The following is a 21247-nucleotide window of genomic DNA, read 5'->3' on the forward strand; positions in this document are numbered from 1 at the left end:
TCATGTATCCACAAAACAACCTATATTCTTCATACAGAGGCACACTAATGCACGCTGAGAATATTAGCAATAAAGGTAAAGAATAATCAGGCAGCAAGGTATGGATTCCACTTACAGGCATGGGATCCATTATGCATGCATTATGCAGAAACTTGTTATCTAGAAAGCTCCGAATTACAGGAAGGCCATCTCCCATAGACTCAATTTTATCCAAATAATGACAATTTTTAAAAAATTATTTCCTTTTTCTCTGTAATAATAAAGCAGTACATTATACTTGTACTAAGCAAGATAGTAGTTAATATTTATTGGAGCTAAAAAAAAACTATTGGTTTAATGTTTACATGATTTTTTAGTAGACAAGTATGAAGATCCAAATTACGGAAAGATGATCCGGATCTGGAAAAACCCCAGGTCCTGAGCATTCTGAATAATAGGTCCCATACCTGTACTCATATTTAACAAAGGTATCTGCAATTTTTTAGTATACTTATTTGAAATAAAGCAGTTGATTTTTTTCTCGCATAGTCCAACTATAGGGTAACACAGACCTTACTGTATATTGTAACAACAGAATTTCACACTATTCCTGCTATACCCCCAGTACAGTCCCCAGTGCATCCACAGCAATCACAGAATATTACATATTCTGCACCCAAGCTCAATTTATTTACAAGCAGGTAGAAGGAGAAAGAAAAACAGATCCATGATAAATACGGGTATGGCACCTGTGATCCAGAATTCTCAGCACAGTGGGTTTTCTGGATAAGGGTTCTCTCTATAATTTGGACCTTCATACACTGACATACCTTCCAACTGTCCCGGTTTTCACAGGACAGTCCCGATTTGAAAGCTCAGCCCGCAAACCCAGATTGTTAGTGAAATGTCCGGAGTTTCTCTTTGATCTCATGCACTGTACACAGATACAAAGTTTCTGAAATATAATTAAATAAGAGGCTCTTTGACAGAGAACCCAAAACACTGAGCACCTGCACTTTTTTGAGAAGGAATGTCCACAGCGGTAATTTACTGGTCCCTGTGTGTTAGATTTATGGTTGATCTGCATGCTACCTTTACCGTTCGCAGCATTGAACAAGCTAAAGCAAGCTTAGGAATAACTGCTGCGGGCATTCACAGCACTCATAGAAGTAAATTACGCTGCGGACATTCCTTCCCTGCTTGCAGCACAGAAGTTAGTCCTGCAGAAGTCTGTAAAATCCTCAGTACAGCAGCAAAAACAAGCTTCCGTTTCAGCAGTCTAGGCAGAGATGTGGAGCGCCGCACCTCGGATTTTGCAGAATCGCCCTTTCGCCAGTCCACAGTGTACATCCGGAAGCAAAGATTTAATATGTTTTTTGGACAAAGCATTGAATATAATAAACTTAATGCACAATAGAGATGTTATTGAAGCAGTTTAGACTGGATTTGTCACATACATTTTATTTGGTGTTACTGTTCCTTTAAGATAAGTAAAGATACAGTTGTACCTATTTAAGATTAGCATATCTCTAGGGAGAAATGAGACTTACAGCTTAACTGCCAATTCACCTTCTTTAGCAAAACTGTTATAACACATAAAACATTGCCCTAAACATCCCAGAAATGTGTTTAAACTTTCAATAACCTGCCAAATTTTGTAAAATGGACATGGTATTTAGGGGGTGTGGCCGCAAAATAGGCATGGTCAAAGAATTTCCATCACGCTGTGTGCAGCAGATCTTTTTGTTCCTCTTTCTGTTTTTGAAATTAAAAAAGAAAAATATTTAAACATAAAATAATTCCAATATAATGGTTTTTCCTCTTGTAAGGATTCAATATATGTTAATTAGGATCAAGAACAAGGAACTCTTATTATTACAGAGAAAATGGAATTTATTTTTAAAAATGTGGATTATTTGCATTTTAATGGAGTCTTTAAGAGGGGGCCTTCCCATAATTCAGAGCTTTCTGGATAACAGGTTTCTGGATATGAGATCCTATACCTGTATAAAGATACCGTAGATAGATATAGCAGAATATATATATATAATATATAGCTAGCAGAATATACACTAATCCACATTGCTGTGGATATAAGGATAGAAAATTATAAATTTGATGAAAACTAATTTTTACATTGTCTGTCTATATGAGTTAAAATCAAACGCTACCTAGCAGAATATATATATATATAATGTACATTAGGTGAGCAAGCCATTATTGGAAGCATGCAGCTGAAATGTAAAGTATGTGCCTTATTACCATTGTCTGCTAGGATAGAGCATGTGGCTATCATTTTTTCATTACAGATTTCTGTCAGAGATGATGAGTGGGTACAGCTTGAAGAGGGACATGTATTGCTGCTAAAATGAAGCTGCTGAAAAAGCATATGCCTCAGTCAGCCAGTGGTGGAGCAAGAACGCTGAGCTCATACACTTTTCTCCTGCGCACTGTCAGTGAAAAGCTGTGCCTAGCCACACATCGACATGCAAGTTAGTTTTACTGAAGCCAGTGATGTTTCCAATACCAGCTCAGAAACACTGAATTTAACTCTGACCAACTGCACCTCAACCAATTCCTCAGCAGAAATAGAAGACGAATATGCACTGGAATCTTTTTATACATCATTTAAGGTATGTCACACATTTTCTTAACGTAAAGTGGATTTTGGCAAAAGTAAATATTATATATGAACATAATTATATAGTCTGTACATTTTTCCCCAGCTAGATCTTTTTAAAGGATGTATTAATAAAAAAAATAACAAATGGACATAGGTGACACTTTATAACAAGGCATGTTACATTAATTAACACATGGCTTGTTATGTCCATTAGGAAAAATGATATATTGCTTCAATGGTACTTTAATTACCTTCATGCAAAGTCTAGGTTATGATGAGCAGAATGTTTTTTTGTTTTTTTTTTCATTTTTCTATTTCATAAAATGAAGAACACACATCAACTTCTGTAAAATATAAAGACATTGGCAGTATACACTATACAGGGGAAGCTTAGTTATAAATATGTTTTGTTTGGTTATATTTTGTATTTGTAAACCATTCTAAAATTGTTACATAGAGAGTGCTGGGAAATATGTTGGCAATGTATACATATATTTTAAAAGATAATGTGATTACTTTGTAGAAAAGAAAATAAGAAGATGATATACTTTATGTTTATCAAGCTAATACCTGATAATGAAACCTCTGACAACAGGCAGTCACCCATGCCACTCAGATCTTGCTACCCATGCTGCTTATTGTATTATGCTTTTATATCACACAGCTCTGTTCTGAAAGATATCATAATGTAAAAAAGCAAAGTACAAGAGGGCAGGGTTTAGATATAGACCTCAAACGAATACTGAACTTGCTGACACAATGTATGTACTGTAAATAACACAAGAGTGACAAAGAGTGATATAAGAAAATGAACACAATCTGAAAAAAAACCACAAGATTGATTTTTTAAAAAAAGCAGTTGAAGGATTTCAGAGTTATCATTTACGAGTGTTTTGTTTTCTTGTGTTTTAAGGAGACTTCAACCTCCACCATTTTTACGTAAACGAACCACCAGAGTACAGTTTAAAAGTGTCCAAACTAAATCATAAAGTTGAAAATGTATATATTTGTACTTCATTACGGTAAGCTGGCTCCTGAAGTCATCGCAAACCACTTATCTTTAAACAAAATCATTACCTCAGTCACTAAACTTACTTTCAGTACCGGCACAGTTCTTATTATTTCAATGAGTGCGCTTATCTGTGTGGACGATGGACTATTTTAATGGAGGAATGTCATGTCAGATGTACTCTTCAAAAAAGAAATTGTTTCGCCTCAATAACGGATACACAGTGAGAATGGAGAGGTTGTCCTTTAAAAAGTCAATGAAGGAAGTTGTGAAGACTTGCTGTCTTGTCATTGGTTTAGATATAATATCTATCTATCTAGATATATCCAGGCTTTTGTGTTTCTTGATCTTTCAAATTTTCAAAGATAGGTAAAACTATTTCATATTGAAACTAGAATATAAAAAACCATATTTTCTAGGTGTACCTGACTCTGAAGGCCAATTTGCTTTCTTGGAACTATATGGTTAGCACTGCTGTCATGCATCACTGGTGTCCTGAATTTTTTTAGACCTGGATTCTATCTAGGGTGGCCTTTTCTTGAAAAAAAAAAAATACTAGTTCATTGGAATCAAACACCATTTTTACTGGCCAAGCTGCTAATATACAGGACAGGTGCACAATCTGCAATGATTTTGCATATTCTCCCCTTTATCTGCTTGCATTTACTTTGAGTGCTCTGCTTTCATCCCACTCTCTAAAAATGCATATTCAGGCTACTTGGTTTGATTAATCCTTATGTGTTGGGTGAATGTGTTAGGGATTGCAGGGCTGATATAAATGACAGAGCTGGATAAAATTTTGGGACTATATAAATAAAATATATAAATAAATAAAATAATTAAAAAACAAATACATTACTAAATATTGTTCACACTTCTTTCCTTGTACAACCTGACCTATAGGCCAAGTTACTAAATAAAGATGTATACAACTTTTGATTATAGGGAGACTTTTATTGCAGTAACCAAGGCTGGCATTTTAGCATATATATAGTTTTCAACTTTCAACTCACTCATCCTCTCTATTTCTCTATATACTGTATATTGGTTTTTTATTATCATTATAAAAAAGTAAATTATTAAAAAAAGGTTGTTTTTCTTCTTAGTTTTCTATAAAGAATGATTTAACTCTGAAAATCTGTAAATATAAATCTACATACATCTAGAATATTTTAGACCCTAGATTTTGACATAATGAAAGCAACATATATTCAACAATCACAAGGTTGAATGTGATTATGTCTGCTGCTGTGGCCTATGTAGTTATTTTAACTGTGAAAAACATGTTAAAAAAAAAGTCAGATTTTTCTGCTTTATGATATAACAATATTATTATGAGTCAGTATCTGAGGGTTAGAAGATGTGTATTCTGGGGATGAATCAGATTTTTTGTTTTCAGATGAATGCTAAATCCTCCTCAGATCCCCCACAAAAGATTAGTCAGATTTCAGCGTTGTATCAAAATCCAAGTTAGGATATACAGAATAAATATGGCTCTCATAATACAAATCACCTAAAAAGTGTATGTTCTGCCAACATATAAGTGATCCTTACTGTCCAAGAACATCAGAAATGCTCCTTATTGTGAGGAAGAATTCCTGACACCTCCCTCCTGTGTGTGAGGCTGAAATAGAAGCTAGTCTGTGGGGGAGTTTGTATGGGCTCAGCCCATAGCCTTGCACCTTCTATAGGGTTGAGCAATCTGAAAAATGATTCTTACCGTGTTCATCTCTGCCTCTGACTGCCTCTGGAGGTTCCTTATTCTTAATAATATATCAGATGTTCCTCTTAGCTGCTAGAGAATACTGTTTTATGTTTTTTTTTAAATTACTCTGATTGACCCCTAAGTGCATCTCATAGCATCAGTAGATATGTATGGAATCAAATTTTTTTCAGATTCAGTTGAGCATCAAATCTTCTACAAAGGATGTGGCTGAATCCTGAAACAAATTGGAACACCTAACGTCAATATACAAATTAGCAAAATCTTGGCACCTTTTGTTATCATATGGTCTTCAGTCATAAGGGTTTGGAATCTGTTCAGCCAGATGGATCCATTTGGATTCTGAACCTAATCTGGGATTGCATGCCCTACTTGTACGTGCAGTTGTAATCAGGGCCGCTCCTGCCATGAAATAAGGTGAGAACCTTGCCTCAGATGGCATGTTACCAAGTGGGCAGTTACCAGGGGCTAACTTTGAGAGACGAATTTTCGTAGAGTTTATATGCCGAGAACTTCCCACACCAGTCAGTTGAACTGAAGAAGCTGCTCGGATGAGTAGTGAAACGTCTTCAATGATTACTCAGCAAGTCCAGTTGTTTTAAGATTTACCTATACTAGATATTCCATGACCTGGATGAATGAAAATCTTCATAGCCAAAAACAAGGCTGTTCTTTACTGAACCTATCTTAAGGAAGTTTTTTAAGACAACAACATGGCTCAAGTTATTGAACAAGTGAGCATACCCTTCAGGGGGGGAGATCTGGTGCGTTCACTAACCAGATAGAGGCATTCTGGATTCTAAAGTTGGAGACTAGGATACCTAATGGACTGAACACCAGACATGATTTATCATATTTATATTAGTCCCGACAAGCGTGTAGCCCCCCCTATATATCTAAACCTTTATCCACATATTTATCCACTAATTTATTGATCATCCATGTTTGCCCCCATAAAGCAAATTACGAATTATTCTATACACAAGGGAAAAGAAACACACATTGACACAAGGATCTTTTTAGATAGCAGCATGGTTTTAATATACAAACAAGGTTTTTACCTTTAGGATGTTGTTTTTAATGCGATGAATAAAATATGTCAGTTTTAAATGTATTACAACATTGAGCCCAATAGGGGTCGCTTTCTACATTTTGTATATAACCTGTCTGTATGGCTTTGGATGTATGCCTATGATTAAGGGATTGAATCCCGAAATGCGTAGGGGTAGGATCCCTGCAGGAGTATGCAATAAACCTGCTTTCCTTTTGATCGGAGTGCCGTCCAATTCTTTGGTGTTGATGTGCACATTTTGGACTGTGCAATAGTTATAAAACCTAGCTATTGTAGTATACAGGAAACCCACTTACTGTATACTGATCACTTTTTGCTGGTTGATTCTCACCACCCTCTGGAATATAAACTGGGGGTTCTAAGATCTCTAAACCATCAGGCAATGCCGAGGCTAAAGAAAAGGAATACAAAATTTCAAAGGAGCTCTGTAAAACTGTGGATACCCAAACTAGGCCTTTTTCACACCATGCCCACAAACAGAAGGGAAGAGCATAGCAGACAATGCAACATAGGTATTCCATATGTGGCTGGAACATCAGAAAAACTTTGATAATTTATGTGGTTCTATTGCAATTTTATCCCTGCATTATAGTTCCTTATGTAATTTTAGCATAGCTGTTTGGTGCTTTGGTATAGAAAGGCATCTTTTCCCTTGTTGGATTCATCAGAATGTGTACTTTCCAAAAATATATGGTTCTCTGGGGGTCTTTGTACATTAGGTGGTCAAATGGCACATACAATAATACAGTCAGGGGGCTCTGTTTTCTGCAGCTTAGTTGGCAGGCATGAAAATTCATATGCACATTTTTCATTTGGGCTTTGTACATATCAAATACTTTGATTAATACTTTGATTAATCTAAAATTCGACGTTTCAGTAGACCACTGGTGTTCTTATTAGTGATGGGCGAATTTGCGCCGTTTCGCCGAAAAATTTGCGAATTTCGCACGAAATTCGGGAAATGGCAAAAAATTTGCGAAACAGCGCCGGCGTCTCGTTTTTGACGCCGGCGCCCGTTTTTGACGTGGGCGTCCGTTTTTCGGAAAAAAAATTTTTGCTGCAAATTTTTGCGGCCGTTTCGCGAATTTATTCGCTGACGGCGAATCGCGCAAATTCGCCACGAATTCGCGCCTGGCGAATAAATTCACCCATCACTAGTTTTTATTTAAGGTGATATGCTTTTGTATATAAAAAAAAATTGTGTGAGGCAAATGCAGCAGATTGCAACATTTTAAGTGATTTTCAGAAATGTCATAAAAAGTTTAGGAAAGCTTTGCAGTTTGGTGAAGAAAGCCAGTTTTACCTATTTTTTATTTGTCATAATGTTTACTTTCCAAAAATATTTGGTTTTTAGGGGTCATCATACTTTATTGGAGCTTTTACCACACGTAAATCTGGTTGGGTGTTTAAGAATTAGTATATATATATATATAAGCCATCAAATTAGTATGCACAAGGTATATTTGGGGGCCCACTAGTACCTAATGATAAGTGGGTGATAAGATGCTGTAAAGTAGAAGATTTGAAGTGTTTTTAGAAATTTTAGAACTTTAGGAATGCTTTGCTGTTTGGAACATTGTAGTAGAAAGACATGTTTACACATTTTGGATTTTGTAGCTTTGACTATTTGTAGCTTTGACTATTGATTTTGGGGACCCTAGAGGCTATAAAGTTAGGTAAACCTATGCACATTGGGCATCAGACTGTTTTGTGGACCCCATGCCCTCATATTTAGGGTGATTTTTCTTGGTACCTAATGATAGGTGGGATATAAGATGCTTCCAAGTGGAAGCTTTGAAGTGATTTTCAGAAATGCCATCCAAATTGCCAACTTTTGAAAAGGTTTGTGGTTTGGTAGTTTGGCATAGAAAGAAATTTGAACCCATTTTGGATTTGGAGGAATGTGTACTTTCCAAAAATATATGACTTTCTGGGGTGAACATTTTTTGAACAGTTGTTGGTAAACCTATGCACATTGGGCATCAAACTGTTCAGCAGACCTCTGGCATTCATGTTTAGGGTGATTTATTTTGTACCTAATGATGTGTGAGAAATATGATGCTGCAAAATGAAAGCTTTGAAAAGATTTTTCAAATGTAATCTACTTACATAGACATGCTTATACTGAACGGCATGCATACACACATACTATTCCATACACATGCATTCATCCATATGCTGACTTGAGGTATGGATCATGGTACACCAAACATTATGGTCGTTTGAATAACTTGGAGAACAAGGAGACAATTTATGCAAACAACTCAGCAGTTTTTTTCTTATTTTATTTTATTTTAGTAGCCTTGATTTTCAATAGTAAAAAGATGCAGGTTACAGGTGGCTGCATTAAAAAATGGAGATACTTTGGTTGCAAGGGACCAAGAAAAACACATATGCTTAATCAGTTCTTTTCCTCTATGTATACAATGGAGGGCCAACTCTGCAAAAGTGATCATGGCTCAGCCCAACAAATTGTCCATGGCTGCTGCAAGACATGTTAAATGTTTGAGCAACATTTATGTGAATGAGTGCCTGGGTCCTGATGGAGTACACTCTAAGGCAAAAAAGAATGGTTGTGGGTGCACACCTGAGGCCAATTTCAAAAAGTCTAATTCCCTGTCTCAATGATTCAAGTAAAAATGCTAGCCTGAAGGCAGTCTCTCCCATTTAAAAGCCGCATAGCAGTTGGCGGGGGAGGATTTAGCACACAGTTTGAAATCAAGGCACAGGAGTTGTTCACATAAAGTAATGCTATTAAGAAGAGAGGTAAGATACCTATTTTACTACTATTAAAGGTAAACAAGTTAGGGACCACCGTATGGGGTTTACCTTGATGTGGTATGGTGGCTTATCAATTTTATGATCATAACTTTGTAACTAAAAAACCCTGTTTCAAAACTATATGCACTAGCATTTTTACTTGAATCATTGAGACAGGGAATTAGACTTTTTGAAATTGGCCTCAGGTGTGCACCCACAACCATTCTTTTTTTGTATTTGTATTTGCTGGGAGCTTTGGCTAAGCTCCATGTGGTTTGTTGCACCTTCATACCCACCCTTTTAGAATTTTGGTGGTCCTATTGTCCCTTTAATATTTTGCTTTGGTTTGTGCAATCACTCTCCCTTAAAAGCCTAAAATGCTAGCGGCATGGGAGGATCTAGCCTGAAGGCAGTCTCTCCCATTTAAAAGCCGCATAGCAGTTGGCGGGGGAGGATTTAGCACACAGTTTGAAACCAAGGCACAGGAGTTGTTCACATAAAGTAATGCTATTAAGAAGAGAGGTAAGATACCTATTTTACTACTATTAAAGGTAAACAAGTTAGGGACCACCGTATGGGGTTAACCTTGACGTGGTATGGTGGCTTATCAATTTTATGATCATAACTTTGTAACTAAAAAACCCTGTTTCAAAACTATATGCACTAGCATTTTTATTTGAATCATTGAGACAGGGAATTAGACTTTTTGAAATTGGCCTCAGGTGTGCACCCACAACCATTCTTTTTTAGTACACTCTAAGGTACTTAGAGAATTATTTTAGCTTTTTCTGACACTATAAACTGGTCTAAATGATAAATTAGTTGATACATTTTTGCAGCAGGAGTCGGTTATCATTAGAAACTTTAACTGACAGGCTGAGATTGGACAGCCAGGATGGCAAAACAGTCAGGTGTGGGAACTTCAACTAACAATAACTTACAAAAGCAAACATCTCAGAAAAAAACATCGACCTATAGGTAACTTTTAATGTACATTCATATTTTAAAATGTACTTTTTTAGTGTCAGTATCACTTTAAGGAGCGGGTACAGAGGGTGGTTGACAATAGAACATTCTCTGCTTAGAGAAGAGTTTTAGGTGGGGTGTCACAGGGTTTTGTATTGTGCCCATTTTTATTTAATTTAATTCATTATTGATGGAAAAAACTTCCATGAAGTTCCTACTGTACTAATGTCTGTAGGAAAAAAGTTTTATACAATTTTTGGTAGGGATGCACCGAATCCCAATCCTAATTTGCATATGTAAATTAGGGGTGAGAAGGGAAAAACATTTTTTACTTCCTTGTTTTGTGACAAAAAGTCACGCGATTTCCCTCTCTGCCCCTAATTTGCATATGCTAATTCGGATTCGGTTCGGCCGGACAGAAGGATTGGGCCGAATCCCAATCCTGCTGAAAAAAGCCGAATCATGAACCGAATCTTGGATTCGGTGCATCCCCAATTTTTGGACTGTCTGTGGAATTATTGTCATAATAATCAAAATTTTTGTCCTGTGGCAATGGGTTGTTTAGTCGATCAGATAGGTATTTCCATGTATTGGTGGGTGACTGTAATTACTATTTCTGGGACACAACTTTTGTCCCATTGCGGTCTGTCAATTAATGGCCAGAACATTGTCTGATTTGTTATTTTTCCTACTTTATCCTATAATTTAAATCAGAATGGTTAGTTTTAGATTGAGGCATTAAAACTAACAATCAATATCTGAACAGAAATTGCACTAAGAATATAATATGAATACTTTTTTATTGCATTTTTTTTATAATATTTGCAAATTTTTTTTTTTATGTTTCGTCATTCCATATTTACTACAAACTAAGAGTAAGTACAAAAAAGTGTCCTATGGACCCAAGAGCTGACATGACTATGGACTACAGTAACTTATTGAGTGACTGTCATATTTTAGATGAATCCAGAGTTGTGATCTTTTCTTTGTTGAAGTACATTGGGTAAAACATCTGTTAGGGAGCCTGGTGCTGTTGAAGTTGGCTAACAAAGACTGCATTTAATTAAAAAAATTGTAGTTTTTTATTTTTCAAGTCCCAAATGATAGAACACTATGGGGTGCAAAATCATGCCCCTTAGTGGTCATTCTGCACCCACAACTTTTGGCAGAAGCTTGTACCCTATAATAAAGCACATGTTTTAAATATTAGTACAATTCATGCAAATTTGTACAAGAGAAACTCTTACCAGGGAAGATTCCACACAAAATAATTTGATTAGAATAAATTAATAGTACTGCTTCCTTTCCTACTGAAAACACAGGGCATTGTATTTCTTTCTTTATATAGCACCACAAGTGCACACAGTGTACACAGTGCTTTAAAAGGTGAGAACACAATCAAGGGTACAGGTAATATCAATTAAGCAACAGGACAATACCATACATAGTCGAGATGAGCTCCCTGCCCCTAACAACTGTCAATCAATGAAATATCAACTGACACACTATAAGGCAGCAGTGCTCACCAATGAGCCACAATGCTACAATGATTTACTGTATCTACAGTATGTCATGGTAATATATGGAGTCCATTACATTTTGAGGACATGACTGTTTTTTTACAACTCAAACTCAAAAACATCCAGGGAGTTAGATATTGAAAACAAGTGCATGTTCTCAATCCTTGCTTATTGTTTTCATTACAATGTTATAGTCTTCAACAATACATCAGTAAATATATGCATTGTTTCATTTAGCTGACAAGAATGATAAAAAGGTGATTCAGAAGCTGCAGGTTTGTGAAGAGACCTTAGTAAACAAAGACACAAATTCAAATCTTTATAAAGAGGAATAAACAACATTAATCTCATGGTGATATCTCCACTGATGGCAAAGTAAACCTTTTTTTTTTCATGCACAAATTGATACAGGCTCCTCATCATACATTTCTTCTTCCCAGTTATTTTGTTAAAGATACATTTCTTTTGTCCCTACTGACACACTTTTCATCTTTCCCACAGTTTACGCTGAAATTTATATAAAGCAAAAACAGATAAATAACTTTAACAGGGTGGCATTAGCATGCTGTACCCTTGACCACATTGCTGGTAGCATCAACAAATGTTCTGCATGAGTCCTAGCTAAAACATGAATTTAATATCATATCACGTTTTTGACCACTAACAATACACTGTAGCATCTAGATATGTAAGCAGAACTTTATGACAGGGAAAGTCAAAATATTTAGTCAACATTAGTTCTATAAGAATTTTCCTCGCTGACCACAAGACCACTGAGAACACATCCTACACTAAACACCTGTCACCTACACAGGAAACTTAATTATATTACATTACATATACAAGTAGTACCCTTGAGTCACTGAACATCATTGCAGGGACTATAACCACTAATATGGATATGTCTTTGAGCTAAAAAGTGGGTCAGTATTATATCTAATATAATCCGGGGACTTTAAAAACTTACTTTATTGCATACATTGTCACTTTGGTCTGTTTCTTAGACCTTCATCACCTTCATCCCCCTCTGCCCACAATGAATTTTCATTGCACAAAACACGGCAAACTGCCTCCAAAATTGCACTTGCTAATTGACTATATGCCAACTGGAAAAATGTTACCCGTATATACTCGAGTATAAGCCGAGTTTTTCAGCATCCAAAATGTGCTGAAAAAGTCTACCTCGGCTTATACTCGGGTCAGCGGGCAGTAGCTGAGATTGCAGTCACTTTTAATCATTCCTTTACCAACAGTTCACTTGGGGAGAGACCCAAAGTCTATGTATAGAATGTATATTGGACCACAGCAATTTCAAAATAATCACACTAACTACCGACCTAACAAGTACTTGTAAAGCATTCAGTCAGTCTTTGGAGGCACAAGAAACTTTTAAAGATATTAAATAATAAATTAATTCTGCTCCAATTTGAAAACATCCTAATCCTGCTCATTCTTTTTTTGAAGTAGAGGCATTTGAAAACACTATTGCTGCAGTTTTGTGTCAGCAGCAGGGGAGATTTGCTGCACCTAGCCACCTGAGATGGACTCTCTGATGCAGAGCTTCCATGCAGATCAAGGGTGGCACTCTAAGCACTAGAGGAGCTGAGATTTTAAATTAAAAAAACAGAATATCAGGTTCTTAAAGTTACCAGGAGTGGCTTTTTGCCACCATTGGTAACTGGTGGGCTGCTGCCGCCTGAGGTGAGCTTCTCAACTCGCCTCATGGCAGCAGTGCCTCTCCTTAGCAGGTTGGTCCTCAAGGTTTCCTGCACTCAATTGCTAGAAAACTAACAATCCAAAAGAGAACATCTTCCAGTACATCCAATTTTAGTTCTTCTGTTCATAAAAATCTACAACTAAAAGGTTTAAGGGGTCATTTATTTATAACACAGACAAAAGTACAAGAGCAATAAGGGGCACAAAAGCTGGTGGGAATGGGCAGGGGCAGAAAGGCGTACACGTACATTCCACCATTAATAATTACAGCACTGTCAAATACAGGCAGTATTCTCTTCATAGGCAAACACAGGTCTCTCAAGACCATTGGCAATTTTCCTTTGTGTAGGGCAGGGTTCAAAGTGGCATTCCAACCTAGTTCTAAGACTGAAAAAACAAGATGCAATATTCACAGTAAATGTGACTGTTGTCAAGAGGCTATTTTTAAACCTTATATGCTTTGACACTCCAAACTCCTTTCTCAGTTTAAAGATCCATTCATTGCAGATATCTCAAAGCTCTCTTTTCAAGATGGTCTTTATCATCAGGACAATATTTATGTTCTGTAGACAGCTGGCTTAGAAATCTTGAAATTTCATTTGAGGTCATACAGATATTAATTAGACTGTTCTGGCTAAGTTGTTTTTTTCTGCATTTTATAAATCAGATTCTGTGAAAAGTTTCTAGTTTTGCCTTTTGGGTCTCTTTAGATCTCTTCTAGCCAGCCAGCTGATTTCATTTCTAAGTCAAGACTTCCATCTGCTACAAAATCTTATCTTCTAAAATTGCATTCCTTATCAAATTAAGTCATGCGTAGGGGTGAGAAAATGTTTTTACCTAGTACAAGTTTGTGGAGACAGTTACATTTTACAAAAATTCAGTTTAAGGGGTAAAAGGCTATGGCACTGGCCTAGCCAAACGCCAGCAATTAATCCAAATGCAAAAAAACGCCAATACCTTAGTATGCTGCAACAGGGGTGATCCCAATTTATTCCATGGTGCTACCAGACACTGCCGTTTCAATCATCATGATTGTAACTGCAGTGTCTGGTAGCACCATGGAATAAATTGGGATCACCCCTGTTGCAGCATACTAAGGTACTGGCGTTTTTTTGCATTTGGACAGTTACATTTTGCCAGTAAAAATCTTTGTGAATCCACACTAGAATTCCACCTGTGTTTTGTTTTGCTAAAAAAGTGGGGGTTTTGCCAATCCATCTCTCGTTTAGCCCTGTTTCCTCAAAATCTGAAGCTGTTCTTAGTAGAAAGTGCAGTAGAGAAGAAAAAAAATGCTGCATTGTGGATAAGAAGCATGAATATTTACTTCTGAAATTACAGTTTGCCCACTGTACATCTGAAACTGCAATTTGCACACTGCACTTGTTGTCATAAATGAGTGCTATTATAGCTGAGTAGGGATGTAGCGAACCGCCGAGTATGTGTTCGCGAACGCCGTTCGCGAACACCGGCAAAAAATGCGAACAGTTCGCGAACTGTTCGCGAACTTCGAACATCCGAAAATCGTTCGATTCGAAGGATTTTAATCGTTCGATCGAACGATTTTCGTTCGAATCGAACGAAAATCGTTCGATTTTAGCGATCGAATGGTCGAATGGTCAAACGATTTTGACGCGAACGCCTATTGGCGAACGTCGCGCGACGTTCGCGAACTTGCGGCGGACGCGAACAGTCGAAGTTCGTGCGAACAGTTCGCTACATCCCTATAGCTGAGCTCCAGTAATAGATAGAAGCAATACCCAGTATTTTCTGCATGAATAGCACTTTTCTGATTAATAGTCTTGAAGCTTGTCTAGAAAAATTGTTTTTCATAAAATAAATTAACTTCATATAGACTTGGTTTTCAGTATCAGTGCTGTGTCTGACCTATAACACCCTACTGATTCTATACCTGAAGGTAATGCAGTCCTATATCTATGGCAGACATACCTAGTTAACAGAAAAACATTTTTATCCTTACTATGAAACATTACTAAATCAAAAAATATTTGTGAATTTCTTTTTTAAAGAAATGTTGTTACAACGTGTTAAACAGAATGAATGGTTATAAGTCAAGCCCCATGTTTTGTAAAAAAAAAAAACATGTGGTACTGCACATATATAAATAGACTTACTAAAGAAATGTATTATAAAAGGAAGGGCTTGAAAATGTTACAAGCAATAAAGTAATACACTTATACAGTTGGGGACAGATTAATTATTTCATTAGCCCCTGGCCTGTGCCAAGCTCTGTTCCCCTTTTAACCGGTGCTGAGCTACTTGGTGTTTAAGGGCCTTGGGCAACCACTTTATATTGTTATATTAAATGTGAATACAGTTCTCTCTCTCTACAGAAATCATCATCAGACAAGCTACAATTCAGAAGGAAAATTATAGTAAAGTATAATTAATCCAAAATGTTTTAAATATGTAAATAGTAAAAAAATAAAGCAGGAAGAGGTGGGACCCTTAATATCAGAGGGGGGTTAGTGGGTCAATGAGAACAGAGAAAAAAACATATATTCTGAACTGTTATTTTATGTCTGTCTACACAAATGAGGAACCAGCTAATGAAGGTCCTAGTCTCACTTCTAGAACTAATGATGCAAGGGACCAGATGGCATTTATCCCAAGGTACTAAATGAGCATAGATCTGCCATTGGCATTTGATACAGCACCACACAGCAGGTTACTGGTTAAATTAAGAAATATTGGTCTGGAACATAATATTTCTACTTGGATAAAGAAATGGCTAAAGGACAGATTACAAAGAGTATTGGTAAATGGAACATTTTGTGATCGGAACAGTGTTATGTCCTTGGTCCTTTGCTTTTTAACTTTTATTAATGACCTGTAGGTGGGCATTGAAAGTACAATTCTTATTTTTGCTGATGATTCAAAATTGTGCAGAACTATAAGTTCTATTCAGGATTCTGCCACTTTGCTGAGTGATTTGACAAATCTGGGCAGCAAACTGAACAATGAAATAATATTATTAGAAATAATATGAATGCAAGTTCCATACTAAATGTGCTGGGGGTTTCCTTAACTGAGAAGGATCTGGGGATTTTTGTAGAAGTTGTCTAATTCCAGGTAGTGTCATTCTATGATTACTAAAGCAAATAATGTCCTGCAAAAAATGGGCATTAACTCAAGGGATGAAAACATAATTTTGCCTCTTTATAAGATAGCAGGGGACATTTTTCCCATAAAAATAATCACAGCCCCAGAGGCCACCCCTTAAGACTAGAAGAACAGAACCTTAATTGAAGGTAGTTCTTCACAGTAAGGGTGGTGATATAATAATAATATAATAGGCTATTGTGATGCTAAAATCTAAAATTAGTATAGTTGTTGGTATGTATAATTTTAGTGAATGACTTGGTCTTTTTTCAACACAACCCTATGTAGCTCTCCAAGTTAAGTGCAATTAACATATGATCCCAAGAACAGTGCAAATAACAACATGAAAAACACGAGAAATAATTTAAACTGTATGAAAGAATGATTTACCAACAGGATAAAGCAATAATATGAAGTTTACATATTTTGAAATATTAGAGGAGTAATTCCCACCTGAAAAACAGTTCAGTTGTTTTCAGCTTGTACAACAGAAAAAACTTTTTTTCAAATAGTTTAAACATTTTATTTTTTACTTTTTCTATAACTGAAATTTAACTTTAATGTCCCTCTCTGATTTGTCTGGCATTTCAGTAATCACTGAACTGTTACAATTCGCTGCATTAGTTGAAACATTTCTCAGCAGCATCTGGAATATTAGCAACTATTCTATCAATTATAACAGCTGAGCTCAGACACTGAGATTTTGCAAGGACTGTCCATAAGAAATGTATTGACTAATGTAGCAAATAGTACAATTTACAGAGTTGGCTACCACCCTCCCCCACAGAGCTGTTAAAGTGAGACATGAGAAGATGAAAAATGTAACTTTACATTTTAATATTATAAAATTAGTCAAAAATAAAAAGCAAATGTCTCCCGTTTCGCTTCTTCGAAAAATTTGTGAATTTCCCGCAAAATTCACAAACGGTGAATTTTTTTTGCAAAAACAATTGTTATACTCGAATATTGAGGTCTGCATAAATTTTGGACATATGTCAGAAAAGACGCTTGCGTCCATTTTGACACCTGCATCAGTGGGCGTCCGAATAGTGTTGACGCACAGCGATTTTGATACAAGCGACTTCTTGGATGCCAACAAATTTTTGCAGAAGTGTCACTTGGTTATTTTGGCTATGTTTAAGCTTACACATGAGGGCCTATTTGCCATTACACCAGACACAAGCTCAAGAGAACTAAGGGAAGTAAAATGTTACCTCTTGATTCCCATGTACATGCTGTTACACCTGGAGCAATTATTTGGGCTATTCTCTGCACCTTCTACCATAGGCAGGAGGTGGGTACAACTGCTATGCCACAGATGCACGGTGCGAAGTGACACTGTGCCCTTTGCTGCCCTTGCTTAGAGACCAGTAAAGCATGAAAATAATATTATCAATGCATATGTCTTAAGTTTATATTAAATCTATACTGACAGCATACATAGTGTATTCAGTTCTAAGACCTGAAACCCTCTTTAGATTACCAGACCTATCGGTTTTCATAAATATGCAGTGAACCTTTTCTGAACTTGAATGTAATTATTTTAGAGAAAAGAAGCAGTCTCTGTCAGTGGATTCTGACAGTTTCTCTTTTACCCTCAGCGGTTTTGGGTTAAGGTTCAAATGATATATTTTAGACACAACCTAACAATAATAGCAAACCCAAATTACCTAATCTTTAAAATGAATGTACATTTGCTTTTAAGAATGAATAAAAAAAAATGTATGAGCAGTCACACATCAAGAATCCTTCAAGTATTCAAATATTCCATGCATCAAGACAAAATTATTTACACATTTTCTTTAAGGATACATTAATGGATGTCTGAACACTGACAGAGTATTTTTACTGCTGTATTTGTGCCATATGCACCGTATAAACGAAAAGATGTGTTGGATAATGTCATACAGTGCGATTTTGAGTAGTTTGTCACCTTAGCTTTTTGCAGCTTCATGGGAGGTGGACACAATACTCAAAATTTCTCCCATTCAAAGTGACATGCACGTATCAGTAGAAAACTCATATCCAACAGCAGGTCCCAAGCATTTCAGATAACAGGCCTCCTACTTGTACTATATACTTTTTATATTTACAAGTTCTTAGTGAATAAAATGTAAATGTTTTCTGTAACTGTGTCAAAGGGTGTTCTTGCACTTCTGCATAGTTGTGCTTGGTGCCACTTTACCAGTTCTGCTCCCTCTTGTGAATTGCATATAGTACACCTATTGACGCAGGGGTTCCTTGACCATTCTGCATCAATATATGTAAGTCACTTATATGTAGGTCACAATTGGGCATAGATATAATTTTGATGGGAAGGGATTCTCATTGTGTCCAATTCATGCTGAAAGGTAAGTGCAACTGTGTGAATTTTGATGCATTAGCCACAATTGACTCAACTCCTCTCAACTGCAATTATGCTGGAATTATTGAGGAAACACTGCACTGTGGATTAAAGACACTGCAACCAGTGTCGGACTGGCCCACCGGGAAACTCCCGGTGTGCCCAGGTGTCAGTGGGCCCTCATGCTGCTAAATATTTGACCTATTTCATGGCCATTCCCTATTTATATGAGAACAAAGAGGCTAAATAGGTGGAATAATAGATTATAGTATATGAAGAAAAGAGACCAGGAGATTAGAGGTTGAGTGAGGAGAGGAAGAAAATAGTACTGAGGGTGGGCCCCTGGTCTAAAAACTTTTGGTGGGCCCCTGGTCTAAGGTTTTTTGGTGGGCCCCTGGTGTCCCAGTCCAACACTGACTGCAACTGTGTTTAATATTACTTTAAAATATAAGGCTATATAATTTTAATATGTTTTTGAATGTGATTATTTGCACGGAATAAGTGTTACATACAGTAGTACCTAGTTACATATGGTTCAGCTAAAATAAATACAGTCTACAAATTATTTTCATTTGTTATAGATGGAGCAGCTGATTACCCTCTGGATTTTGTTTATTGTCACTATTTTTGGCAACTCAGTTGTCCTATTTCTGACCTGGAAGGAAAGAAAGCGGAAATCGCGTATGACATTCTTTGTTACGCAGCTAGCCATCACAGGTAAGATACCTTTCAATATGAATTGCAATAATGACAGATTTTTGTGCTCAAAAGATATATTACAAGAAGATTGCAGTTGCTGAATCAGACATTGGGACTTGATTTAAACAAAGGCAACAAGAAAAAAGGCCACCACATACAGTAGCTAGTAACCTGGTATTAAAATATGAGCCTAATTAACACTAGAAATCTGGGGGCTAAATAGTATTGCAAATAAATGGCAGGGCATTGTGATATAACTAATTAACTCAGTTAAATATAATAGTACATGCTTTTCACTATAAAATCTATGAGCAGCACCTTATCTATTAAAACACTTTGGAATATGCATATATATGACAAATATAATCATTATAACAAGATACATGGAAGCCCAACAGAACCTTTTTGGTTGAGCCTCTCTTTATTTGTATGCAAAGCATTGAAATTCTGGAAAGGAAGCTCAGTACAACTCCTATACCTATCTCATGTGCTCCTCTACTTATAACTAGGCAGTGGCAGTCTCTGCAGTTTATCTCATGTAGATTGTGGAAAGGGTTTTTCAACTCCTGCCTGTTTCATTTCACTAATAAATAATTTAAAGAGGTTGTTCACCTTAAAATTAACTTTTAGTAGAGAGTTATATTCTGAGACAATTTGCAGTTGGTATTTGTTTTTATTATTTGTGGTTTTTGAGTTAGCTTTATTCAGCAGCTCTACAGTTTGCAAGTTTAGCAATCTGGTTGCTAGGGTCCAAATTACCCAATCAACCATACATTGATTTGAAAAAAAGACTGGAATATGATTAGGAGAGGACCTGAACAGAATAAAATAGTAATAAAATGTAGCAATAACAATAAGGGGGTTATTTACAAAAATGCTAATTTATCTCATATTTTATTTAAAATAAACATGATCAAACTTCCATGCTTGATTTGACCTTATTTATTGATAAAAAAAAACCTGAATTAATCGAATCTCAAATCACTCAAATTCTTTGGGCTTTTTTCCCAAATTGCTAACATTTTTCAAGATTTTGCCTGAAACCCCAGAAAAAGTTTGATTTTCAGGCTAAACCCAGTGTAGACAATGACAACTACAAACTGAGATATTGCCTCTCCCATTGACTTATATAGGACCTCAACAGGTCTGAGATGGCGGGTTTTTTTGCCCCAAAAAGCCCGACCAGATAAATTTGAGGTTTAGTAAATAACCCCCTAAATGTGTAGCCTTTAGATTGGGTCAGTGACCCTCATTTGAAAGCTGGTAAGAGTCAGAAAAAGAGGGCAAATACTAAAACTAGAAAAAATTAAGGCCAATGAAAAATTAGAATTAGACAGTCTATAACACTCTAAGGGGCACATTTACAAAGCTCGAGTGAAGGATTCGAATAAAAAAAACTTCGAATTTCGAAGTGTTTTTTTGGCTACTTCGACCATCGAATGGGCTAGTTCGACCTTCGACTACGACTTCGACTACGAATCGAACGATTCGAACTAAAAATCCTTCGACTATTCGACCGTTCGATAATCGAAGTACTGTCTCTTTAAGAAAAACTTCGACCCCCTAGTTCGGCAGCTAAAAGCTACCGAACTCAATGTTAGCCTATGGGGAAGGTTCCCATAGGCTTGCCTGCGTTTTTTTGATCGAAGGATATTCCTTCGATCGTTGGATTAAAATCCTTCGAATCGTTCGATTGCAGGATTAGCGCTAAATCGT

The 21247-nt window shown here is 36.4% G+C and overlaps 1 protein-coding gene across 1 annotated transcript in view; it reads left to right on the forward strand.

Annotated features, from left to right (window-relative positions):
* The first annotated feature begins 2399 nt into the window (after positions 1-2399).
* Positions 2400-21247, forward strand: part of npsr1.L (neuropeptide S receptor 1 L homeolog) — a 108917-nt gene continuing 90069 nt past the window's right edge. The window contains exons 1-2 of the mRNA XM_018266842.2: positions 2400-2612; positions 19414-19549. Coding sequence (XP_018122331.1) covers positions 2466-2612; positions 19414-19549 — 283 coding nt within the window. The 5' untranslated portion in view covers positions 2400-2465. The remainder of the gene's footprint in view (positions 2613-19413; positions 19550-21247) is intronic.

This window comes from Xenopus laevis, chromosome 6L, assembly GCF_017654675.1.
Source record: "Xenopus laevis strain J_2021 chromosome 6L, Xenopus_laevis_v10.1, whole genome shotgun sequence".
Taxonomy (NCBI): domain Eukaryota; kingdom Metazoa; phylum Chordata; class Amphibia; order Anura; family Pipidae; genus Xenopus; species Xenopus laevis.